The sequence below is a fragment of the Caloenas nicobarica genome, chromosome 4 (assembly GCF_036013445.1).
Source record: "Caloenas nicobarica isolate bCalNic1 chromosome 4, bCalNic1.hap1, whole genome shotgun sequence".
In the NCBI taxonomy this organism is placed as follows: Eukaryota; Metazoa; Chordata; class Aves; order Columbiformes; family Columbidae; genus Caloenas; species Caloenas nicobarica.
In genome coordinates, this window is record NC_088248.1 from 21,832,829 (window position 1) to 21,860,228 (window position 27,400).

At 39.1% G+C, this 27,400-nt stretch overlaps 1 protein-coding gene across 4 annotated transcripts in view; it reads right to left on the reverse strand.

The window, feature by feature from the left end:
• Nucleotides 1–3,406: 3,406 nt before the first annotated feature.
• SLC10A7 (solute carrier family 10 member 7) overlaps nt 3,407–27,400 on the reverse strand; it is a 151,459-nt gene continuing 127,465 nt past the window's right edge. For 3 of the 4 annotated variants that reach the window (XM_065633719.1, XM_065633717.1, XM_065633720.1), the window contains 4 exons: nt 25,905–25,978; nt 8,967–9,112; nt 6,487–6,522; nt 3,407–5,662 (listed from right to left, as the gene is read on the reverse strand). In XM_065633719.1, the coding sequence (XP_065489791.1) occupies nt 5,618–5,662; nt 6,487–6,522; nt 8,967–9,112; nt 25,905–25,978 (301 nt within the window). In that variant the 3' untranslated portion in view covers nt 3,407–5,617. The remainder of the gene's footprint in view (nt 5,663–6,486; nt 6,523–8,966; nt 9,113–25,904; nt 25,979–27,400) is intronic. The other variant, XM_065633718.1, reaches the window with a different exon arrangement.

Here is a 27,400-nt window from a genome sequence, read left to right on the forward strand (position 1 = left end):
CTGAGAGCATCTTCTCAGAGGTGCTCTCCAAGCAGATGAGAGCATCATCTTGGTGATGACACCAACAGGTTCAGATAGGGACAGCTAACTGGGAGAAGTTAAAAAAAAAAAAAGGAGGGGGGGGGGTGTGGAATTTGGGTTAAAGATAGGGAAAAAAAGACATTATATATTTCATCAAACACCGTTGGCAAAGTGGCAGCAAAATTACAGGAGGAAGGCACCATGAAATAAGATACAATTTTGTAACATCTTGGGCATGGGCTGTGCAGCAAAGGACACTAATGGGGAAGGACTAGAGTCACAATGCCAAGAAACAGAGGAAGCACAGAATTGCAAAAGCTTTTGTCAACAGAATTTCATACGAGATTATTGTCATGGGACTCTCGAATTTTATTTTCTGCAATTCTTCTGGCAAAAGGCCAGTCCTCACATGACCTCTGTAATTTTTTTAATCCTATCAATGAAATGGTCTTTCCTTTGAGGCAGCCCATTTTCTTCCAAGAGAGTTGATTCCCCTCAGAATTTGGAACTGTTTAATAAGAAAACCGACCATAAATAGTAATTTTTCTCTTATAGGCATGAACTAATATCGGCATGCTAACACCTGCAAGCCTTGGATTTTGTTACAATTATACTGGATGGAGCACACCCACAGAGGATGCCATCCAAAAAGGATTTTTTTTTTTCTTCTTAACTGGGTGAAAAATGGTTGTGCCAGGCGGCAACTTTGAAGACAGGTAAAGAGCAGACAATACGCACCAGCATGGGATCCATGGGAGATGCATGGCCTCTTCGGCGTGCTGCATCTGTCAGGTCCTGGCTGTCTCTCTGGGCAGGGATCACCATCTATTTCTCATCTCGTGCCTGCTTCTGGTCTGGGCTAGCAATGCAGAGTCACAGCTGATTTGGACCTACCAGATATCCTAAGAATTAACAGGTTATTTTATTACTTAGGAAATCCAGGTCTTGGGATCAATTCAGTGGGGGTCTTTTCTGCATAACGAAGCCAGAGGCCGCATGCCCTCCCTGCCCAAAACTGCAGTCAGTGGGGTAGGTGGCAGGGAGCAGAGTCTGATTCAACAGCAGCTATTGCTCATTTTCTTGTCATTCAACAGGTCATTGGCTGGCAGAAATCTCTACAGAAATGCTTCTAAAAATACTCTGAAAACTTGGCCTCCACTGACAAGAAAATTAAGTGGTGACTCATGCTCCCATCAGCTCCAGACTTGATTACTGCAATTTGATATACTAAGAAGCTGATACTCCACGGAGACGGCAATTTGCTCAGGGGAGCAGGCGAGAGGCCTCATTGGCACCAATTGTTTCCAACACATCCTTTTAAACACTAACAAATTCAATTTCACTTCTCACTGAAGATCTCTCTCTCCACCTTTCTGGCCAGGGAACAATGTTGAGGCGCCTTTCACAACCTTTGCAACAGCTCTAGATGCCAGCATGAAGCAGACCTGCCTGTAGCAACTCCTTGCACCTGCATCTCCTGGCATTGCTTTCTCTGGTCCTGCAAATGTAAAACCATGGGACAGTCCTTGTCAGTGCTACTGCAGATTACTTACCATCCTACAGGGATGTTTAATAAGAATTTTACAGGAACCGCACACAATAAACTCTGAAGAATTCAAAATGCTCCCTCAAAGAAGTCACAGTCTCATGATCACAAAGGAGAATGTGGTTTAAGCAAGAAAATGTCAAAGAGGTGACAACCTCCCTCTTCTGACATTGTTCCAATACGATGCTGTAGTTTTGGTCTGGGAGACTGGGGCTACTTGTGGAAACGGGGACAAAAGAAATTTGGTTTATTAGATGCTGGAAAGGGCAGGCCATCAAATCTAAAGTTAAATACTCTTCATTTACTCGTGTCATGTGCTACATTATCAGTGAGCTTTGTTAGAACAATGGCAGGGCTTTTCAAACAGCTTCCCTGGGGAGAGCGCTCTGCAGCGTAACAGCCCTTTCGCTGGAGATGTGCAAGTGTAACCAAGGGCGGAATTTAGTCTCTTGTCTATTTAACGTGTTTGCAAGGGACTGCATGTGTTCCTGGCACTTTATAATAATACTAGTAATATAAATGCATTTGGATTATAACAAAATGGAAAAACTATGATTTAGCCTCTTACTATGTTGTAATTCCCAAATGCATCAACATCTATTTAAGTGCAAAATAGTCTACAGTTTACAAATACGATGTTGCAATCATCTGCTGTAAAGGTTCCATATGAGATTATGATTCAATACAAAACACAACTCAGCATCTGAAATCTCATTTTTAATGTCAGAATAACATTAAAAAAGTAGCTCTTTCTCCATATGCATTCTTGCAAAAAAATGTATACCAGGGACTTTGTCCTTTCTAGTGATTTCTACATACATAACTGCTCATCTCTTATGCGCGTAACACATAAATAAATGTGCTTGCAGACAGACAATATTTCATCTTGCCTTCTAACCTTCTGCTGTCAAGATATTTCCACAGAAAACCGTACACAAATAAAACTAACAGCTCCTCTTTCCCTGACTGTCACAATAACGTAAGAGACTACTTCTGTAAAACCAAGGTGCTGGATTACTCTCCTTTTGCTCTGTGAACAAGCACAACTGCGCAGTTTCTGCTGAGATTGCCTGTTCTGTCATATAATCTACTCGCACTAACTAAAAGATCTAAAAAAACCCCACAACCACAATCTTGATTTTACATAAAAAATTATTTATCTTGGACACATCACTGGGGTCATCAAAAGCCTCTCAATTTAGTGCACAAAAAGGGAAGTAAAATGTTTGAGTAACTCAATGCAAAGTGCTAAAATTTCCTGTGACTCTTGAATTGCTCTTCTATTCTTTGGGTGTTTTTTCCTCTGATATCATTAGATTGGATTATAGATATGTAGACACTAAGATGCACTGATGATCAAGAAAATCCTTATGTTTTAACATGGGCAAAGTTCTTGTTTGACATCAATTTTGCCTGATTATGTTCAATATCAGGTATCTCCCAGTTAAATTCAAAGCTCAGAAACAGAAAAGATTCAGAACTATTAAAACCCTCTACTGAAAAATCGGTGGAGTTGAATGAATTAATTTTCAGTTGGTTATAATTTGAAGCATTCTGAGAACTTGCTTTCCCCAAGTTTAGTTAATAAAATATTTCTGTACAGTTCATTGATTATTTTTTTTAAAGGACAAGAAAACAGTTTAAAAGCTTACCCACAAAAGAACAAAATACAGGTAACAGAGGTAAAAAGTTGACCTAGAAGAAGAGTAATTTTATCTTGTTCTCCTATTAACAAAATTAAATTCAAAACAAATCTTTTTATTAGAGACATATAGGCATAATAACATGTCATAAACCAAACATCTTAACAGTCTTTAAATGTAACAGAATTGATATGCATAATTAAATTTCATTAAGTATGGATTTAAAATATGTGTTTCAGTTTTGCTTTATATTCCCTTTAGACCAACACCCCCAACAACTCATACACAATATTTAGGCTGCTCCAAGCAATTGACAAGGACTTTGCAAAGGCTCTAACAAAACTCCATCTTTAACCAGTTTGAAATATTCTTAAATGTAGAAAACATTTAACAAAGAAAAAAGGATGTGTTAAGTGGAATTTAAACAAGTCGTTGGATGTACTGAAAGACGGAGATTCAGTACATCGAGGTAGCTCAGTAAGGGTACTTGCAGTGTTCTGACTATCAAGCATTGACAGAAATGCTTCAGCATTACCCTATGCTTGAACTCTTCCTTCCTATACAGTCAAAAAAGCCAGCACTTTCTGGGCCTGCTGCTTTGCTATTTAAAACCAAGAGAGTCACTGATTTCAGTGGGATTTAGATTAAGTCCTTATCTTCTCTATAAGTTTGGGTTTATGAAAACAACAAAAAGAAACTGTCCTGAGTCTAGACTCTCCACTGCAAGAAAGAATTCAGCATGTTGCCATCTCACGTACCTTTGTTCTCTGGTTGTTTTACTGGTGATGACAGTTCCGAACCAGGTGATGCTGTCAGCTCCCAGTCTTGCACTGGCTGACTGACCATAAGGTAAAGCACCCACGATCGGTACCAGATTCCCTTCCTGTTTTTCACAGGAATAAAGGACTAGGAATAACAGACTAGGTAAAGTAAACATGATTTTTTTTTTTTTCCACTAAGGCAAAAGGATATGAATTTCGCATGCCTATTGTAATATAAAAGATCTTTAGCTTGTGTAAATGGCTACAGCCTTATCAGAGCTACCATAATTTACATCTGCTAAAGATCTGCTCCTGGGTGCTTGCACTCAGTCGCACCATTAAGTGCAACGTTAACCGTGACACCCACGACACTTCTGCATTTATATCGATCCCAGTTTGACCTATTTCTTTCATTCCTTTTACTGTTTTAATGCACAATTGCCAGCGCAGTTTTTGCACATGAGCGTGGACTAGAGTGTTCCTCTGAAATCTTAATCTGGACAAGTGCTGGCTATGTGCTTTAATATATGCCTGTGTTCCTTTCTCTTTAACGCTCCTCTTAGAAATAGTATTTTTTATTTTCTTATGTATATAATTTTATTAAAAAGAGTAACATTTTATTTTTAAGAAGTTGCGGCTGATTGTCAAATTAGCTAAAATAGTGTTCCGGTTACTATAAGGATCCTTTTAATTGGAAAAAAAAATTGTCAATGTTCTTGTCCTCACAAGCTATTATTCATTACCAATGCAGCAATATAGAAAACATAGCTTGCATTACTACAATAAAGGCTCTATTTCAATATTAGCATCCTAAATTCTGTCACTGCAGATCTCTGTGCATTGCATCAGGGAAAGGAAAAGAAAAAAGAATAACAAAAAATTGTGTTCTTCAGAGGTAAATTATAAAAGATCTCCCAGCTGCAAACACAAATACTTCACTCATAACCCAAGCACCAGACCATTTCTTTGAAGAAGCTTATGAGGCATTTAAGATATACAATGGCACAATATCATACAATGGAATTGAAAGAATTTTCTTGAGAAACCATTAACTTTGAAGGAATGTCTAGACAACTGTGTCAACAAATGCAAATAATTCATGCTTCTCAGCTTCTATCCAATGGATGGCCCCATGCTGAGTATACACAAACTCAGAAGAAAAAGGCATGTCACAGTCATATGACTGGGAAGTGTAACAGAGTCACACAGAAATTCAAGTCAATCTTGGAAAAAATCTTCAGCAAGCTCTTCCCCATGGTAAGCCAGCAGTGGCATAGGCTTCTGGTCATTGTGGCTAGTTTAAAACAGAGACTTACAGCTGGTACGCCCTGGCTTCAATGCAGGGGCAGTGGAAGAAACAGCTGTTAGTCATCACCGTTCACTTGGTTAGAAAAATAAAAACTAAAGGATTCCAAAATACTGTACCACCTCTTGCAGTAACCAACGAAGTGGCTCCTGGAAACAATGCTTTCACCAAAAATGCATCTGTAAGGCACTTAACAGGTATCTTTTTAATATATATATATGTATATATAAAAATAAAACATCCACTGAAGCAACATTCACAAATACCCCGTTATCTCAATTGTCTGTGTGTACAGTATAGTACATATATACATTCACTGCGACACGGGCTACGTCCATCATTATACCTTCACGGGTGCTTTGGGCTGCCTGGTTAACTTCAGTGCCTGTGAACAATAAACAGAACAGTCACTTTTATATTCTTAAAAGATGACCAACAGCACGAGACATGATTTTTATTTATAACAGACAACCAAATGCTGCATGTATTTCTGGGATGCTGAGTGAGGTGTCAGCATGCAGCTGACAGGCCACTCTGGGTTTTATGACAATTATTTTATCTCTGATAGCCCATCACAACCTCCTCATATACAGACAAGCCTTAACAAAGGAACCACAGGGAATATGGCTACAGTGGCAGTCAAGGAAGTGGAAGTGGGTCCCAGATGTCTTTTAGAAAGCAACTATTGGGACCCCACTCAAGAAACCACTTGTGGTACAGATGCAGATCTTCTGACCTACTTTGGGAAAGACTGTGAAGAAAATTTCTGCCAACACCTTTGTGTTCCCTGGCCTCTTTCCATATGGCTTGAAGCCTGCTCAGAGTGTAGTTGCTGCTGCAGTGGTGGATGTCACACATCTCTGATATTTATATGTTCCTTTCTGAGAAAAGGTAAGAAAAAGCCAAAGTCCATCAGTCCAGAGGTGATCTTATGCCAAGGGACACCTGACATCTTTGTAGCTTTAGTCTACTCTTAGTGTACCAGGAAGAGAGAAACCACATGCCTTTATTTGATGGCAGGGTCCAGCTCTGTGTTACCCAGAGGGCTGGCCAACTACAGTAGCTGAACTGTTCTCTGTGTGACAGAAATTCAGCTCAAATGACAGGTGATGATGCTTCTAGTGTGGCAGAAGGCAGCCTCTCTGGCTTAGGAGGCAAATGGGACAGGCTTAAAAGGTGTTGGGTTTTCAGCTATGCCTGTATACTGACATGGTCATAGTGAAGGATGCCTTCTGTGGGTGTGCTCTGTAAAAAAAAAAAAAAAAAAAGCTCAGTGCTTTCTTGCGTGGGACAACTTGGCCTGAGAGGGAAATAAGTGAAACTTGCAAATTCCTGAAATTTAGAACCTCTGTTTTCCTTAGCCTTTTGGGTGAAGTGTACTGACAGACTGAAATTTGCCTGTCAGGTGAGAGACTTATTTCCAGAGGGTTGGCTAAACAAGCAATTTCAGTCAGAGATGTCTGATGGGTTTTCTTATTGTAGATATTAACCTTTAATATTGTACATTTAAAGCTTGTAAGTACTGCTTGAAAAACACTCCAACACAAATGTAAACCCTTAAAAAAATCCAAACCTTTAAAAATAAATAGGCTATATTCCCCTCAAACACCAGCTTTCAGAAACACCAGTATTTAACTATTGTTAAATCTAGCCCTTTGAGATTAGTCTTTTGGATATTATTCAGCAAGAGACTTTGGAGAGAGACATCACTCCACATTTTGTTTGGGGAAACAATTTTTTAACTTTGTAGTTTGGCAGATTCTGCTGCTGTATTTACAAAGTAGAAATACCTTAGTGTAGATGAACCTCTAAATATTTAAATTCAATTTCATACAACCAGATCACATGTACTATCATAATTAAGTAAGAATGTCACTGCAGTTGAGTACTGTGACTGGATAACCGTCTCCCTCTGCAAGAGAGATGCCAAAATGAAGCCAAGGTGTTTATAGAAAATAAACATCAAGGGTGGTGATGACATGTTTATTTTCAAAGCAGGAGACCATTATCCAGTCACAACATTCACTTCTATTATACTTATTGCAACTGTACCAGACCCAACCTCCTTGATTTTTTTTCAAAGAGTAATTAAAATAACATTTGTGAATAATACAGAAGACCAACTGAAGAAACTGCTGCAACAGAACAACAATCCCCCAAAGTGGTTCTACAGTCGCATTACCGTCTGATTAGCACAGGAGGTTTATTTGACGCTTAATGAATAAGAAAGTAGTGCTGGTGAACTGTAAATCTCCCCAGGACTGGTTGACTTTTCTGATGCCCTGTTTCAAGGCTGTGTTGACTTGCAGCAACTGACAGCAGTCCCCGAAGGGCCGTCACCACCCCTGAGGATCAGGGAGGTGTGGGTGAGCTCCAGACCCACTCCTGGGCTTGGCAGCAGAGGGCAGCGAGATGGATCATTCTGTTACCAGTAGTGTCAACTTCAGGCTATTTTTCTGCAGGAATAGTATGGAATTTTCTTTACGCAACCTGTAATGTCTCCTGATAATTTCTGATTTAAAAAAAAAAAATCATGACTTTCAGATTGATGAAGAAATGACATATGATTCTCAAATTGCCATTTTCAGGTGCTAAGATAAGTGTATCTTAACAAGGTCTGATTTCTGGACTCTGTTCCTGAAAACTGAGAGTTTTTCTGCTTTTACAATGCAGGTAACCAAAAGTAGGGCCACATAAACACTAATTTGGAGAATTTTAGCATGCAAGTTAGCAAGGCGACTTTAGTTGAGTGAAGTTAGTAAAATGGCAGCCTGCTGGGCTCTGCTGAAAATTGGAAACATGTAAGTTAAAAAAAATTTCTCCACTGATGAGTGAAGAATGCAGGGTACTGGTGGCACTGGGTTTTCCCCCAGTAGGTCTCAACCTTCACCTAAAATGGCTGTCAAAGTCTGCTTCAGTTGCCACAGCTTCATGATCCTTGTCACCTCAGAACATTAAAGATAGCACTAAAATCAGTTGTGTGGACTAGCTTTCTGCGAGGTGGTTACTACTGTTCCGAGAACCTGACTAAAACCATGGAAGTTATTTCATATAGATCACAGAACAGCTGTCAGATGTCAATATTTTCAGTTTGTACTGAAATAAGCATAATTTGAATCAGTGATGCCAATGCAAAAACCTGTAGGTTATAATCTATAATTCTACAAGCTATCCCATGCCATAATTTTGGCATTAAATGTGATGCACTGGACTCCTGTAGACTTCTTGCTATTGTAAAGAGTGACTCAAGTAAAAAAGAAAAAAAAAAAATCTTGCTTCAATTCAGAAAGTGCCCTCATTCTACCCAATTTCCCCAGCTCCCATGCCAGTGGGCAGATCTTTGTCACTTCTCCATAAGAAGGATCCAAGGCTGTGATTATTTAGCTAAAAGATGGAGCCATTCTTATTCAGCACAATATTAATTTAGAATTTGAATGAATTTATAATTTGGACCAACTGTAGAAGTCTTAACTTCAGGATTTGAACATTTTCAGAGCCAAAGTGGATAAAGTTCAGCATTTTTAATTTAATAGTAATGTGACTATCAGTGTCTTAGAGGAAGTAAAGAAACAGAAAAATCTCTACCATGGGATCTACAAGAAGGAACCTTAGCAGTTTAAGATGATGTTTAGGTATTTTTTTCCTTATAGCACACCTTCCATTATAAATAAAAACCCCGCAATTCTTACCTTTTGCCTAGAAACCATCCAAGATTTTATTGTTGGTACCAACAGACTCCCAAGAAGAATCTGAGCAGGATGATAGATGAGTAAGGGGATGGAAATTAAGGACAGGTGCTCATAACCTGCAAATACTATCTTCAGCATTGGAATCCCTGCAGGCAGAAACACAGCAAACAGACACTCACCTCAGACTTTGAGCTACAGATAAAAGCAAAGCATTTTATGTTGCATTGAAATTACCAAAAAAAATCCAAAAGAAACAAAATGAAGACTCGGAAGTTTTATACTTAAAAAAACCCAAAAAACAAAAAACCAAACCAAACCAGCAAGAATATGAACAACAAAAAACACTACGGCAGAGAAAATTCTGTGCAGAAAGGAAGGAGTAGGGGAATGCCATAAAAGATCTTCTCTGATTATGCTAATAGCTGCCAAACTCCTGCTGAAGACTTGATATAAAAGACGTTCTGCTATAGCATGAACATTCTGCTGCTGAGCATTGTCCTGTACTGCCTAATTACTCCTTCCTCACACTGTGCTCTGTTTCATGTTTTCATAATTGTTCTCCATTCAACCTGCCCAGCTCCCACGTCTAACCTTTCCTCAGTCCTTTCGCCACTGGAGGAGGGTTGCGTTTTCCTGGTGTTTTCCTGCCAGTTGGCGAGTACCCAGCTGTCAGCCTTCCCTGCTTTGACTCATTCATGCAGCCAAGGTAGAGAGCCAAGGACTCTGCAGGTGAGTGCTCATGTGTTAGAGAACAAAATTCTCTGCTCTATCCGTACATTTAGGAAGAGACACAGCATGAGAGAGAAAAAGTTTAATGAACTGAATGGGCAATATGAAGTGGTCATGCCTGGGAAGAGTTAGGGAGCAGCCAGAGTACAGAAGTTACTAGATGTTGGAAGAAGTGAGTGTTAAGAGGTAGAGATGGGCCATTTTTCCTAAGAGCTTGAATTTGCACTCAACAGTGCTAATGCTATTAGACATCTCTATGCATAATCTTCTCACTTGATGACATGATATGTAAGATTAAATTTGGTTTAGTTTTGCAGTAATGAAATTGATCGCGTTTACTTTCAACATGTCATTGTTCAAAACGATCTGTTTAAATCTTGGAACTTTTCTACCATGTTCCACAAGGCATAGCTATGGGCAAAACCTGCAACCACCTCTGTCTTGCTTGACCAGCCATTGGGATAGTTGCAAACAAGAGTGGTTGCAATTCCTCAGAAGCCCCCTGAGAACACACCTTATTTTCTCCTTCATCTTAAATGTCATTCTAGCAACCTTCCATCAGCATCTACCTTGCAGCAAAGTAGACTACGCACAGTTTTCACTGAGCTCATGCATGTGTCTCCATTCTTAGCAATGACAAAAAGCTGAGCTTTGTGGCACATGCCCTCCATTCCCCCTTAGCAGATGTTTCAGATCAGCCAAAGCTGCCACGTTTACATAAACTTTTCTCTATGTTTTGGATAAACTCCTGTTCTCAACACTCTTTCAAGTTTCCCTTAGTAAAAGTTGCCTCCTTCCTATGTGAGGAAACAGCTTATTTGTTGAACATTTACCACTCTGCCAGTGCCCCACTATTGCTGACACATCTAGGCTTGCTAAAATCTTCATGATGTTTCCATAGCACTATTTCTTGTAATTGTTTTGATTAGCTTCATCACATGACACCACTAACAATTGCACCCCATACTAGTAGCCTTTACTTACATGAATATGTCCAGGAAAAGATGAAATCAAATAAATAAAGGCTTGCACGCTTAATATCAATGTTATTAAATAATGACCTTCAAAACAACATCACAGGCCTACCACACAATAGGGCTGCTTATTATTAACACTAATTTCTGGGGCTTGGTAATAGAAGATATTTGGATAGAAACCAAATGGGCATTTGCATCATATTCAGGAGTGTTATTACTTCAAATGCCCATCATGCTGTTTTTGTAAACAGATAATGGTTTTATTGCTTATTTCCAAGTCTCAACCCTTGTGGGTCCTTTTCTGTTCTCTAACAGCATAAAAATAGAGTCCCAATCTGTAAACATGCTACACTTATGTTTTTAAGACAGTACCTGGTGTTTTGGTAGTGCAATTTCATCCATAGATCCAAAAACACTTTAGTAAGCTGAACGGGACTCCTACAGAGAATCAGAGAATACTAAAATGACTAGCCTAAGATCACACAGGCAACTAACAGCAGAGACAGGAACAGAATGGATCCAGAGTGACTGAGACATCCTTTAAATTACTGAAAATTTTCTGAACTAAAAGAAAATATGAGAAATTCCAGCCTAAAAGGTAAATTCTCCAGAGGAAAGCTGTTTCAGTAAACTAGGAAAAGAAAATTGAAGTTGTCAAATACAAATACAAAATACTATAATTAGTGTGACAATATAATTAGATCACTGGTTGGAAAGAGGTTCTTAATTCACAGCTTGTTTAAATACATGTCACATCAATAGGTTTTTGTAAGCCACTAATGTGCAATTAAAGTTCCTGTTATTTACCAGGAAAAACTAACTGGTGAAAGGAAGAAATAATAACAATTTTTGCAGGTAAGCATTAGTTCAATGGAAAGAAAAAGCCCTGTTGCCTTTTTATGCACTTTCTGATTTTTATAACCCAAACGTTGCCAGCATGCAACTCTCAGAAAATATTTCATGACAGACATCCACAGACTACAGTCACAAGTGCTTATGTCAATAATATTAGCACAAAACGAAACAAAACAGCATGGGTTTTATTTATTTTTAAAATGTTGTCTAAACCTTTTCCTAGCAATACACAGTAACTGCAAGCATTGGTATGATTTCTAACGTTTTCCAAATACATAAAATTCATGCAAATTCCTAGTTAGGAGAAACATATTTTAGTATTTATTAATACTTGAGCCTCTCTTAAAAACAAACAAAAAAACCCCAAACCAACCAACTAAAAAAAAAACCCAACCACCACCAAAAACCCCAAACTGTATTTTTAAAATATAAATATATATAAAACACTTGAAGAAAAAGCCCGAGCAAAATGAATACCAAACCCCTGCCAAAAGAAGAAAAGGGACATTGTAATGCCTGTGCTGATGCTGTATGCTGAAACAGTCCACGAACTAGCATTGAGAGGAGCTATAACAGAAACACTGACTGAAATAGTAGTGACATGAACAGGTGCTGCTATAACAAAACTAATAAAGCAAGTGAGATGAATTTAAATCTTTCAGATAGACAGCAAGGAACGAAGGTGTGAAGCTCAATGGATATGGTTATGTTTATTTTGGGCTGTCCACTCCTCTTTTCTTCATCTTTTACAGCATATTGCTTTCTCTGCTAATAGACTCTGATAGCTACGCTAAGTCTAAGATAAATAAAATTTTGCACAGAATGAAATCACATATATTAAAACCATGACCTTAGCCTTAAGTTTCCTTAAAGTACACAGCAGCTCCTCCCTCCCTGCACCCCCCAATATTACTAGAGTATTTATTTGCCACCTGGAGCAATAAGGCTGCATTCACATGTATAAAGAATAGTACCTGTAAGGATTTTTCACTTTGTTTTCGCAGAGCCATTAATCATGCTTATCTACATTTCAGAGTAATTGGACTGGCTACTATGGGTCTCCATCCTGACTGACATTAGAGGAGGCACACTGGCATTATCAGTTTATGTACAATCTTTTTGTTAAGTTTTAAAACTGCTGTCACAGCCTGAGGTCTCACGCCACAAACACCTGTTTATGTGGCTGTGGTTTAGGAAGTTACAGGCTTCCAGCAGATTGGTTCGACTCCTCTGCCAAAGACCCTCACTCACTACATATCACAAGAACTGAACGACAAAGTGCTCTTCTGGGTCTGGTGCCAACTCGGGCGGCTTTGCACAAAGTAGGGGCGTGACATGCTGTTGAGTTGCCAAAACCTTTTAAACAGCCTTATCGCGTGAAAGTGTGTCCAACTCCTGTATCAGAAATGACCAAACACTGTGACAGGCGCAAGTCAGAATTGCACCGCATCCTCCTCCAAAGAAAGAGGTGCAGTGGGAGGAAGCACTGAGATCATCTCACAGATATCCCTTACAAATGAGATCACTGCTATTGCCAGCTTTTTACCCTGAATTTCCCCCTTCCCCTTCGCTTGGCTGTGTTTCTGCTATCAGCGCTCACTGGTGTTCTCAACCTCCTCCCTGCTCTTTGGCTCTGGTATTCAGATGCTCTATTTTCTCTTTCTGCTTGTATTGTCTCGCTTCCTCCTTTTTCCTCCTCTTCTCCACTCCCATGCTTCTCCCTGCTTGGTTTTGCTTCCCAAGACCTTTGATTGTGCTGACTTGCAGCAGTGTAAATTTTGGGTACTTCCACTAAAATCACTAAGCTCCACTGAGTTTGGTGGGCACCAAAACCGCAGTCTCACTGCGACTATTCGGCCTGTGATACAGAGTACATTTCATTTTTCTCCCCATTTGTGTCCTCACCCAGCCCATTTCATGCAAGAAGGTTGCAAACTTGAGGAACAGCTAGCAAGAGAAAAGCTATTTGTCCCTGACCTTCAACAACAGCAAGGAAGAGGACGAGGACTGTTCTTACAGTATGGGAAAGCCCTGTTTGTTTTCCATTGCTCCAGGGTGTTCCAGTTTGGCTTCAAGTCTGTGGGGTATCAGCCCTGGTCAAAGGCCACTGTTTCTCTAGTAGCCTGCACAACTATTTATATTTTCTCCAGCTTTGCACCCATTATAACATCCCACATCCTCTCCTTTCCCCTTTGCTACTTCCACATTTCATAGTCGCCTTCATAAGAGGCCCATGAAAATATTATGCTGCACTTCACCACATTTAGTTAACTGTAAAATAATAATAATAAAAAATCCTAAAAGATTTGATGGTATTTTTAAGAGAATTTAAATATAGGACTCTTTTCATCTAGCTATCACTGCAGTAATATAAATGAAGCAAATTAATTTTAATGCTCCAAGGTACTGATTCTGTGTCACTGTCACTGACAGGATCCAACTAGACTTTATGAGATGGCATTTGACTTTATGGAAGTGAGCACTATGCACGCATTTACAATTTTACAGGGACTTTAAGCTGTCATGCTGAAAAATGTTTATAAAACATTAATCAAAAAATGCCTCTTTAATACAATGCATTGTCTGAAAGATGTTAGAAGGCACATATTGTAAATGGATTCTTTTTCTGACTAAAGTAATTTCTACCAAAAGCCTTTCCCCACTGCTATACAAGTACACAGTGTGGAGAGATAAAGAGCACTTTCTCAGCACATTACTACCTGATCCAAACACTTGGGAAATCACTAATGTACAGCATGCCATATTTCCATGTCACACATGACACATTTGTCTAAAATTACCCAACAGAGTTTGACATTGCATCATATTCCATAGCAGAGCTTTCAACTGACATCTGCCAAGTAAGAACTTCAAGTAGGAGCTTTCTTCTTCTAACAAGCAAGTAAGAGTTTTCTTTTATCCTATACCCATGATGGAAGTGATAAAACAATAAGTACTGGAAATCAGGGTTTTTTTTTCTATTTTAATATGTTTATTTTATGCTTGCTGAATGTGTAAGCTCCCCTCAAAGCACTGTTTCATCATTTGCTGTTTTCTATCCCATTGCAAGGAGTTCAGAAAACTTAATAGAACGTTTTTATTACTAGCAAAACATAGGCCATTATCTCTCACACCCAAAGCAGAATTATTGCTCGATGCTCTACTTACATACTTTACTGTATACGTTTTTCACCTTCAATATCTTCATAACAAACAATTTATCTGAAAACTTTATTGGTTACATTACTGAAACATGTCCTAAATCACAAAATGCTGCACCATTTCTTCTTAGGAAAAGAGGTTTGGTGCAAAACAAAGAGTTCATTGCTGTGGCTATGGAACCACCAGGTATCCAGGAATCAGAATGCCGAACAATCCTTACAAAGAGGCAGTGGCAAAACTTTGAAGAAAAGCCTCAGCCTCAGGATTTTCTGTTCTCCCTTCTACTCGTCTGTACATTTCAGATCTCTCAACTGCCATAATCTTCAAGTGCAATATAGAAAATGAATCGAGCGTATGATGGTAGCTTCTCTGACACTCTCCACGCTACTCTTTTTCTGAAGGATCCTCTCAGGGGTTGATGTGAAGTGAACATTGGTACGCCAAATAGCTATTTCTCTTTTTCAGCTGAGAAAAGGCCTGTAAATAAGGGCATATATTGCATTAAACTCTTCCTAAGCTGCCAGACCGGGGTGTTCTGAGCTTACTACTGCAAAGACGGTGCCAAATCAGCACCTGAAATTTTATTGCCTAGTTTTAGAATAGTACTGCATGTGGCCCAGTGACTGCATGCTAGGGAAGGGTGGTGAGATCCAGGCGAATCCAGTTTAGAGAAATCGAAAAAGGTTGTTCATGCAGATAGCTACCAGAATGGTAAAATGCTACTAATCTCTCATTTGCGAAGTTTTTTAAGATTTTCTCTGTTTTTTCCCAGGCAAATCACATTCCTATGGTTAGTTTTGAGGAGACAGAAGTTTATATACTGTGCCTATCCTCAGTGTACACTAGGCCAGGGATGTTTCTTGCCCCTGTTCAGACTCTGTTACGACATACTGAGATCATGATAGGAGAAGAAGCTTTTGACAAAGTAAGTAGTTAAGGATTCTTTTTCCTATATCCATGCCATCCCCAGAGTATGCAAAGAACTCAAGTTAAACACTCAAAGACCAGTTTCTTTCAGGTACAGGAATAGCCGAATGATATCTGACAACCAATAACAATACAAATATTCACTTGCTACTCAGTATTCCCATTTCAGCTGAAGAAAGCACTTTCCAATGTAATATGAAATCACATTAAACTGGAGGAAGAATAGATTACTTACTGAGCCTAAAACAGGCAGCCGAGCTCCTCCTCAGGGGAAAAATTCCTCAGAGGAGAATTTGGGAGTCCTTTTCCAGCCCCACTCCAGCTGTAACTCTGAGATTTCTTTTGCTCTTAGCCCTAACCGAGAGATCCTAGACCTTACCGTCATTTTGTACTCTGCAAAGGGACCATGGCTGAGACAAATAATAGACAAACTTTGCTACTCTCTTGCCCAGAAGGAAATAACAGTATCAAGGTAAGATTCCATCTGCAGAGCCTAGACAATGGCTTACAATGGTTTGTGGCACTTTTGTTTCAATCACACCTTGGTGACAAAGCCTAGTGTTACCATGGCAGTCTGACTTTTGCCAGTAGGTATAAAGAGATCATTCATCAGCACAACCACAACTGCCTCCAGGTGACACGACACTCGGTCTCTGATTGGGAAGGATGTGCAATGTTTGCAGCAGTTCAGACTACCTTCTCCTTGCCTTTTTGCCCACAAGTAAGTATGCTGTATGAAGACTTGTGCTTAAAATATTTTCAGGAAAAAAGACAATTTTTTTCAGTATGTTTTCATATTTCAGGTCAGCAATATGTCTAATAGAAAGCAAAAAACCCAGGCTCACAAAGTGGTAAAAACAAACATCTGAGGAGGATGTTTTACAAGGGACTGGTGAGACTTTAAGGGAGTCTGGAAGAGCTGCAGCAGAAACCTGCAAAATAGAGAGCTATCCTAGTTCAGGTTGGAGGTCTGCATGGACCTGAATCTTCAAAGGTTTCCACCTTCATCCCTCTCCTTGGGAAAGAGCAATGATTTACCAGAATATTCAACAAGCCTTTGCATTACATTAAATGACTTACCTCTTTTGGAGGACTGGAATTATTGTGAAGGCTCTATACTGAATCAGAGCAATGTGGTTGAATCATATTGGCCATATAGTTATGCTAGGATGCAAGAATTTCACTGAGACCCACGCTACATTGTAAGAGACTGGACTGGTCTAATATTTAAGTAAAGAAGGGGAAGGAGGAAGAGAAATGAATGAGGAATAAGATATCTGTTTTTCCATAACTCTAACAAGAAAAAAAAAAGAAGAAAATTAATATGTTTTGAATGCTCTTACTAATTCTTGTTCTTCAGGTAACTGGCTCACTATACTCATCACAAAAAATCAGTAACTTAAGTGCATTATAAGTACAGCTACTAAGAAACAGCACATCTTTATACTACCGAAGTTTTAAGCAAGTAAAAATGTAAAAGTTGGGAGGGAGAGAAAGAAAGTACAGTTTGTCTGTTTACAGTTTTTCAATGAGTGCATTCAGATTGGAAGTGATGTTTAGTGAACAACATAGGCAATCTCACCAGCTGCTAACATGAAACATTTAACACCAACAACTGAAGACTGGTACCTTAGACTCCAAAACACCTCCACCTGTCTGGCAACATGGTAGTAGTAATTAGTTAACAGGGAATTCAAGAATGAATTGAACCATCATAAGTCATATTTTAAATATGACTTATCTTTAATTTGGCACCTCAATACGGGAATGCCAATATTGTAAGGTGATCCTCACACTTCAGTGCTTTTTTGTTATTGCTTGGATATCAGCTCACTCTTCATTCATATAACACACTCAAGACTCAGTGTAAAATCTTCCTTGTAATTCACTAGTAATACCTAAGTTATGAAGTTTTAACAAACAGAATTCGAAAACTTTCTTCTCTATAATTCTTGTAGCCAATGCTTTTTGAAGGTTTAACATGTTAGACCTACTAATGAAAGGAATTCTGGACAAAGAGATTGACAAATGTCCTTAAACCACAAATCTGAGATTTGATTAATTTGATTATTTTCTTGAACATTACTGCCCTTTTCACACATAGCTGAGGCTAGGATTTCTCAGCATTAAAGTCTTGATTATGTCGACTTTATTTACACGTACTATTAAAAAAGCCATTATAAACATGTTTTACAGTTGTTCTTATTATATTTGTAAACACAAGAAGGAAAGGATTATGCTTCAAACTATTTCATGCTATCTTTTAATTAGAGTTTTTTAAAGCTTCTTTTAATTCCCTGAAGACTTGATGCAAAGGAAACATTGATACACAAATTCATTATAAATAGTAAAACAAGAAAACAGCTCTTTTCATAACAACACAAAAAAAATACCAGCACAAGTTTTCCTTTAATTCTCTCTTTATCTGACTTCTGTGGCCAAGAAAAGAAGACAAGAGGCCAGAAAAGCCTTAGTGCTCCAGTCATTTGGGAAGGCACTTTGAGAAAACAGCTCACTCCCTACAAATACTGAGGGACACTACGTCCTGTTCTAAACCTCTATGAACTAGGGTTATGCACTTGCAGTGGTCATGGCAGCTTTTAGAGAGTCCCTTTTCCAGATTTCCAAGACTATCCTGCAATAGGACTGTGAGATTTCTAAATTTTGCTGCTGCTGTTGATTTTTCACATCTTTGCACCCACTGTTTCAGAAGTGTCTGGAAGTCAGTAGCTCAGACTGGCTGCCAGAAGGTGCACTGAGAGCAGCGAATGTAGATGCAACTCTCTCAGGGAGACTCAACATCATCTTCAATACGTGCCAGCTTCAGTATGGGTGACACTCGTAGCCTCTGCCAGCTTGAGGTAAAAAAATATCTTGAGTCATGTCCAAACGTGGATCTTCCCGAGGGTAACCTGTCAGCTGTCTGCTGAATATATTGTAGTTTCTTAAAGCAGATAAATTAAGTTTAACTAGTTTTGGTGGGGAGGGAGGGCTCTTATGTCATTATCATTTTACAGACAGATATGCATGTTTATTTTTTTGTTTTTATTATAAAGAGGTATGAGCTTGCTGTCATTAAAAACCTGCAGTCTGGTTTTTAGTGTCTGATCCAATTACGTGTACATCTGGGAAGACACACAACCAAATAAATAATTGGAGAGGTGCAACTCTGAAATGACAATTGTTATTCATCGATCTCTTTCTGCAAGTCGAGATTGAGAGATGTAAACTTCAAGTGAATGAGATCTCCTGGGTGAGATTCTTCAGTTCAAACACAGTAAACAACTGTTGTCCTCTGATGCACATTTTAGTACTGCTGGAGGCAAACTTCCTAAATATTAATAAAAAACCTACTACTGGCAGAGTATACAGATGAAAAGGAAGCCCTGGGAGCTAGTACAGAATTTCTTGCCACATTCTAAGACTAATCAAAGAGACACATGTTTCAGGTCAGAAAGAAAAGGAGATTCCCTAATTTACTCTAGTATTTCCCCTTCTGGAAACACAGAGAGGTCAAAACTGAATAAACTGCAATAGATCAGACACGCTATATTGTGACTCTTGTGATTAAAAACCAAGGGAGATCAGGTACTCTGTGTACAAAAGCCACTATAACTCACGGGATAACACCATTTCCCACTTTCAGATTGTCCTGCCAGCAGAGTTCTCCCTGAAAGTACAGCCCCAAGGGATGTTTTGGTCTAAAGGAAACAAACAGGGGGTGCTTGCCAAGCCATGTATATGAGGAGCAAGGGAAAATAAAAGAGATGCTCTGGCACTGACAATCCCAGTGACCACAGCCTAGTCCAAACTGCCGGTGTGACTCCTTGCAGATAGACCCTTCAAGTGAGTGGTGGCCTCAGCATTAAAGAAACACTTACAGATGCAAATTGGCATCTCACCTCGGGTGGCTTTGTCTGTGCAAGCAGGAAACATGCATACTATTCCCAATTACATAAGCCTTCAATCTAAATTTGGTTTTGCTATCATCCTGATATGGCAGCCGTACTGGAAATAGCAGCATTTTCTGGGCATTCTTTGGAGTCTCCTGAGAAAGAAGACATGCTAATTACACAGTAATAAATCGACTGATAATATGGTTTTGGTAACAACTAAAAGTTGTTCCAGAAGGCTGCCGATCTAGGAAAGGTGTCAAGTTTGGCTACAAAAAAAAAAAAGCTAACATGAGAGAAGTGCAGTAGATCCAGGTGCTTCTGCTCTCCCCGCTACCATCTCATGTAACACAAATTGCTCAGTTCTTATTTTTCAGGGATCAAGAGAGGACAAAGGGAATCATAGAGCAGAGGAAAAAGCCCAGCCAATCACTTGCTGCTGCTTCCAAGCAAATGCTGGGAAAAGCCTGAAGAGATGAGAAAATCTTTTCATTTTGGCCAAAGGATCATGATGTCAAAACTCATGAAAGGTTCTAGCAGCCACTAGATACCCTGGGATCTCATAAGCAGGAATGGGAAACAGTGTCTAACTCTCCAGCAGTAGTGAGGGGGGCCTCTTGTCCCAGACATGGTCTCCACAAGACACTCATTCCTTTAAGTATATTTTTCCTATCAGCTTTCCTTCTGCCCCAAGGGTCAGCACCCACCAGTTCTAGGTAGAGGAGCAGCCAGATGATTTTTATTTACATCACTCTATCAGATACCTGGGTAAAAAATGAGACTAAAAGTCTGTTACAGATAAGAAGATATGCAAATTCAAGCACTAAAAACACTAAGAAGTATGACATGATGCCAGCAGTAATGTCTCCTGTTCAACACTCACAGGAAAATTTTGAAAGTAAAAGAGACAGTATCAAAAGTCTTACTCTTGAAAACATTTAGAGAGCAATTAACCAGGATTATTTTCTAGATCTTTATGTAAAAGTCAGAGGAATTAGTCACACATTTATAGCTACTCACGGTTGGTACCTTGATGAATAAGCACCTTAGAGGACAATTCTCTGCCAGGAGCAAAGAAAAACCACAACACTTCAAGAATATCACAGAGTATAGCCTGAAGATTCACTTAGGGCAATGCGACCCAATTTACCATCTATTTTAGAACTATTCAGAGATGACTCCTTTTAAAAATCAAAATTATATACTTTTAATCTTAACACAAGTTAGAACATTTTGGCATTTTTTAATCGAAAGGAGAAATGTGATGACCACCATACAATAAGAAGAGCCTATGCTTGATCAGTACAGCCTTTCACACAGTTTGGGTATAGGAAAGAAAAACAGCTTAAGCCAGGTACTATTAAACAGCAGTGGCTTAGGCTGTGCAAATACATTATTTATCTCTGAAAAACTTGTAAGGAGCTATCTCTAGAAAACATGAGCAAACTATAGATAGCTGTGAGCAGACTGGAGCTATATGTGAGCACGATGCACTCTGTCACACTGTGCAGCTCGGAGAACTCGGAGGAAGGCATGGGCTGAGTAATCCATAGCCTAGATGATCTGCTCACAGGCAGTTGAGTTGTCTGTGGATCTACTTGTGCATTATACCAGGCTTTTAAGAATTATTCAGGTATAGACTATCAGTTCTGTACTTGGGCAGCAAGAAGCTGAGTATCTAAAAAATAGACTTGGATGAAGTAAAAACAATGCAAAGAAAGTTAGCACTTGGTTTTTATTTGCAAAATAGGCTCTGTTCTTTCCTGAAAGTTTTATAGCCTAGAAACTTTGATTGCACTATTTAAGAATTCCATGGTGAAAAAAATCACTACATTGATAAATCCAAATGAGAAAAATGCACTCTGCATCACAAACAATACCCTGATTTTATTATAAGGTGGGGTAATTTTTGTTGTTTTATTTTTTTTGCCAATCTGCTATTCATCATACCTACAGTACTGACATTTGCAGTGGGTAGCAGTACTCAATTTTTTGCTGATAAAAATAATTTTACATAGTAAACATAAAGAATTAAAGTGAAAATATTTTTTTACAATCCTGCATTTTACTTCTGGAGTTGTAACTTTTGGCTAGCAATTGACTCTCTGCAAAAATATACAATAAGGTTCTGTACTTGGCTGCAACTTTTGTGTAAGTGCACGCAACGACCCTGCAATATTTTTTTAGATGAGCCACACTGATAGCTTTGCACTTCCTTGAGGCCTCTTCTCACTGAATGAACTCCAGGGAATGGCATCATGTTGGGCTTTCCAGATGGATTATGTGAGGCCATAGCTCAATGTCATTTTCAATAGCAAGGCTCATAATTAAAGGTCAAATAGTCACTTCATCTGCAATCAATCAATAGAAGAAGTACTAATACTAAGTACTAATCAATCAATGGCAAATGCACTAATAAAAGCCATGCATCAAATGTCCGCATATGTGTATGCTCACATGTACTGTGCATATATGTGAGTAGACAGAAGGAGAGAAAGAGAACAAAGTGTAGGTGAATATGCCAGAGGGCATTGTGAATACTATATCCATCTTTGGTAGTTGTAAGTTTATATCCTGTTTCACTCATTAAGTGAAATACAAATAAACTTTTTTTTTTGCATATGTGATGTACTGTATTCAAAAAACTGCCAAAGCATCTACCTCTATTCAGAAATATCAGCTTGTGTTCCTAACTAAGAAACACAAAGGCACCTACCCTGCGTAATTTGTCCTTACACAAACATGCCCTGCACTCTGATCTTTTAGACAAAAAGTGTGTCAACTGTTCTGTCTACAAAATAAAACCCAGCATATGGGAGCAGCACTCATCTCCGTGCAGAGCAAGCACTTATTCATGGATTCAACAGTGGAAGTGGCAGTTGGCCTCATGAGCATGCACTGCATGGGAATTAGTTGGTTTCATAATATGGTGTGGGAGAAAGTGACTTATAAAAGTCTTCTCATGCCTCTCCTATTACCACTTCTAAAGCTTGAAAGCTGTCAGCTCTTCTCCCACTTTAGTCGGTGCCATTCTAAGCTCCCTGGGGAATGGGCCAGACGTACCTATTCGGAGTTTCACCTGCCAAGCTGAGAGAAATCAGTTTCAAAGTGAAAGAACAAGTGTTGGGGGGGTCATTTATACACCATCACTGGAATCCTGAAGACAAACAAAGAGCTCCACAACGGATATGAAACCAGACCTCAAGCCTAGTTTGTGCTTTCAGGCATCGTAATGACAGAGAGAGAGGGAAAAACTCTCTCTCCTACGAGGGAACAGAAGGTTTCTCGTTGAATGGTTCATAGTAAACACCTCTGGACAAGGAGAAATGTGACAGAACAAAAGAGTAAGGTCCAAAATGCCCATGTCTACTCTTGTTTCTGCTAAGATCAGGGTGGGCAGGACTGCGCTGCAGATAGATTTAACTGTCATTCAGAAATGCCTGATCCTTAAAAACAAATTAGATCTACTCTGCTTCCACCTGCAGCGAAGGAATAAACGGCAGCTGCTCTAGTTAACAGCTCCTGTTTACACCATCAGTTCGGGAGCACGTCTCACTGCGCTACAGCTTCATCAAACCCAATTCTCCCTATTTACACAGAAATGCATGTTCAAGCAGCTCTGTCTTATCTGGACCTGGTACTTATACCAAACAGAGTAAAATACCAACGGTCTCAAAACCAGCCAGCTGGGAACTGATCCACAGCTGGCATTGCCTATGTAGTGCACACACTGTGGAAGGGTGCACCCCAAAGTGCCAGGGCCCTCAGGTTTCCCAAAGATGAGCTCCCGGGGACTGCCAGAAAGAGCATTTCCCCATTAGGAGTGGTGCCCAATTCAGGACATGCTGCTGCTGGCCCCCACACAAGACAAGCCTGGAACCCTCAAAGAAACCATGACAAAGCTGAGTCCCAGAGATGGGAGACAGCAAGGGAAGCAGGTCCCAAACACCCAGCAATCTCAGCACAGGCCCTGAGCAGCAAGGAAAGGCAGTGCAAAAGCACAAAGCATTAGAACAAATGGCATCTTACAACTAGCCTCCTAGGAGGTAAACTTGTTTTCCATGAGACACCAGCTCTTCAAGGATGAAGGTAAAAGCAGTCTTTTCTAAAGCTGACAAACGAAACAGTCTGTAGCCAAGAAACAGTCCTGCAATACTGTGTTCCACCATCTACCTGTTTCATTTAAATTTGCACTTAACTGTGAGTCATCCGTATTAGCAGGGTGAAAGTATCTATGGCTGCAGAGAAGCTGCAGGAGTCCTTGAAGTCAAGGTGGCCAAAGTATTTTTGTTGGTGTGCTTGGGCAAAGAAAGCTGCAAAATACAAAGCCTGTGGGGTGCAGGTCAAGACATGCTGCATGAGGACGCTTGGTAGAGCGAGTAACAGAAATTAAGAGTCCTCATTTTTTTCTGGGTAAAGGAAAGCTCCTTTAGGATTGAAATATTAAAAAAAGGCTTTGTGCTCATTTTCTTAATGGCATGGTAAGCTGCAGAAGTATTGACAGAGTGCATATAAAACTATTTTCACTGGGGAGGGGAAGGGAGACCTAGACATTTGTGCTGCTAAATACAACCAGAGTTGTGTCCGTTTATACGCCCCTCCATATAATAGCAAGTACGGTAGCACGTTATGCCTTATGTGTGGGGTTGTCTTCTCTAAATATAAGCGTAACTGTCCTCTTGAATACAAGCTCATTTATTAGTTGAAGCTTCAGTTTCACAGAACATTTGGCTGGAAAAGATCTAATGTCATTTAATCTATATTCTGCTCCAAGTCAGGATCAACTCCAGTTATCTAATTCCTGAGGCATGTATACAACGACAGTAGATTCAAGACATCAATAGGCAACATATTCCAAAGCTAAAGAGATTTACATTAGACAGGTTTCCCTGACTGTTCACTTACATTTTCATCATTGTAACAAAGTCCTTCCCTTTTCAAAGTCCACTGTGAGTTATTTTTTTCCTTCTTTGCATCAACTTTTACGCATTTGAAGATTACTATTGTATTTCAGCTATCTTCTCTCGGCAATCCCAATTGTTTCAGCCTTCTTCCGGGGTCATGATTTTGAGATCTATGATCATTCATGGCACTCTCCTCTGATCTCTTTCCAGTTGGTCCACATCATTTTTGAATTGTGGAGCCAAAAACACCATGCTAATGTCAAAAGCCATAATGCTGTCAATAGCAACTCTTGCTATTTTTCTGCAACCCACAAGAACTTGTGTGAAAGGAAATCAGGTTGGTTTGGTATGATCTGCATTTGACAAATCTACAGGGCTGTTACTCATTTCCTTGTTTCTTCCTACATTGTTAAAATTATTTATTTATTTGTTTCAGTAGTTTTCTACAAAATGAAGTTAAACTCCTTGTCCCCTCCTCGTTTCCATTGTGAAAAGAGGCATTATGTTTGACTTTTTCTTGTCTTCCAGGAACTACTTCACTTCCCACAGACTTTCCAGGGCACTTGCTAACAGTTCTGTAGCACAGGCCTGGCTGAAGCAAAGAACCCTGAGATGAGTTTTGCTGTATCAAACTGACTTGAAAACATCTCACCTAAGTCCTGACTTTTTCTTCTTTCCTTGTTCCAGGCTGTGTTCTTACCTTTGTTATTGTTACCATCTGTGTTTCCTTTTGACAGATAACATCTTGAAAAGGCATATATTCAGTCACATATGCTTTATCATGCACATGTTTTCATATTTTGAAAACCGGTGAGAAAATGAATTCAAGTACTAGTCATTTCTCTGACTGAACTTAATGGATGAAGCAGTAGAACGTGGCTGTAAACATAACTGATTTAGCAGTATTTTGTGAATTTCCATCAGAACATCTTATTATCACTAAGAGGTCATAAGTGACAAATATCTCAATGATGTTTTGATAAATGAATTGTAATAAATAAAACTATCCAAAATATCTGCAGACTTAAACACGTATTTTGTGCTTATCTGAAGCAAAAGACAGTACTGCCTATTTGTGAGTTCTATACTACATGCTTTAATTTTCATTTGTACATCCCAGCTTTGACGTGTAAGATTTTACTGTGAGACTGGGCAGATATAATATTTTCAGTAACAAAATCGAAATTTTATCAACACATTTTATCAGGTAACATAACAGAATAAGAACAGAAAGAAAAATCCAGATTTCCATATATAAGGTGGTCTTACTGTATAACCACTAGATCTCAGTGGAGAAGACTACTCTGTAATAAGCATTTATTTTATCTGCGCAAGAATATTATCCTACTATTAGTATCACACTGGTAGCCTCACTTGTCACACTAAACCCAAAACCATTTAAGCAGAAAAGCCAGAAACCAACACTTTTTTTAATACAGCATAGTATGAATGTTACTGTTGTATTGCTCAAAAGCTTATTTCCTGACTTACCCAGGGTGAGCGATTTGTGTGTGGAACAGAAAACGATAGCCACTGTGTCTGCTGGTGTGAAACCAGAGTTATTCCTAGAAAATAAAGAGTTTTAATAATCACTGATAGAAAAAATCTTCTTAAAACATCATCAATCAAATATATTACTTTGAGGATCCATATGCATGTTCACGTCACTTTGATCAGGTCTAGTGACAGAAATAATTCTACACACAAATGAGCAGTAGTGTGTGATATTTTTTTCCTTAAGCAGAATTGTTTCTCTGGTGTGGCAAACTCTCTAATGAATACGCTCTCACGTGAAGGAGAGGAATTTTGAACACATGGCATGTAGGACATAACTTTGTTCCAGCCAAGGTTACTTTTGCGAACATGCTATATCACAGCAGTGGCCAGCTCACCTCTGTGGGGAAAAAAAAAAAAAAAAGCAAACGACCTACAATTTCTTTTCCTAGTAGTATGTAATGTTAGAAAACCACTCAATGTAGACAGTATATTAAGTCTGCAGTAGGAGCACTGCTTAGACTATGTAGCTTTCTTCCACTTCAGAGAAAAACTGCATCTAAGGGTTTACACACAGAAAGTAAGGCCAGGGAGGGTAGGAAAATTACATACAGAGGTATATGACTGGCCAATAGATCAGCCTTTGGTCCAAATCAGGAATCATTTAATGAGATTCTAAATATTTGCCATACTGTCTGAGGTGGTTACTACTTACGGCATTTTAGATTTTACAGTTGGGACATATCTTCCCCCTTAGGTTAGGTCTAGCAGTTCAAAAGTTATTTAAAAATACCTTCTGAGGTCAGAGTATGACCTTGTCAGAGAAATTTTCTTGTGGCACTAAAAAAAAAAGCGCAAGTAGCTCTAAGACATTGCATCTTTCTTTGTGATTCTCCCTTACAGATATTGTATAATTTATATAAAGCATATGTCTGGACTGTGCTGTGTTGCGACACTTCTCATTCAGCAGAGTGCTGCTAAAGAAAATACTCCAGTAAGTCTAAGTGAGAAGATAATGGTGGATACTCTGATGAGCTCAAGTGATGCACTAAGCCATTGGCTAACATTCTCATGGTACTATTTTTGGAGATGTGAACATACAACTGTTCTTCCTAGTAGATATTTACAAAGAAAAAAACAGCTCTACCAAACATTAGTTCAGGACAACTGTCTTTTAAGAATCACCATATAAATGTAATATATTTGACATATACAGAGAAGAGTGAATTGCCAGCCCAGCAAATGTATCTTGAGATGTAAAAAGTCAAACTGAGTTCTCTCTCTCATATGTCATCAGCATGTCTGCAGGGCAAATTATACCTTCAGTGACATCTGTGCAAATCCATTTTTTTCAGTGGATGAGGTATAGCAGTGATTGATTGAGATTTAACAACTGTAATTAACACACAAGAAAGGACAGAATTCAGGTCCTGCTCTCTTAGCCTATGAAACTCTAACAGAGAAAATGCGGTAAGGACAATATGAAATATCAA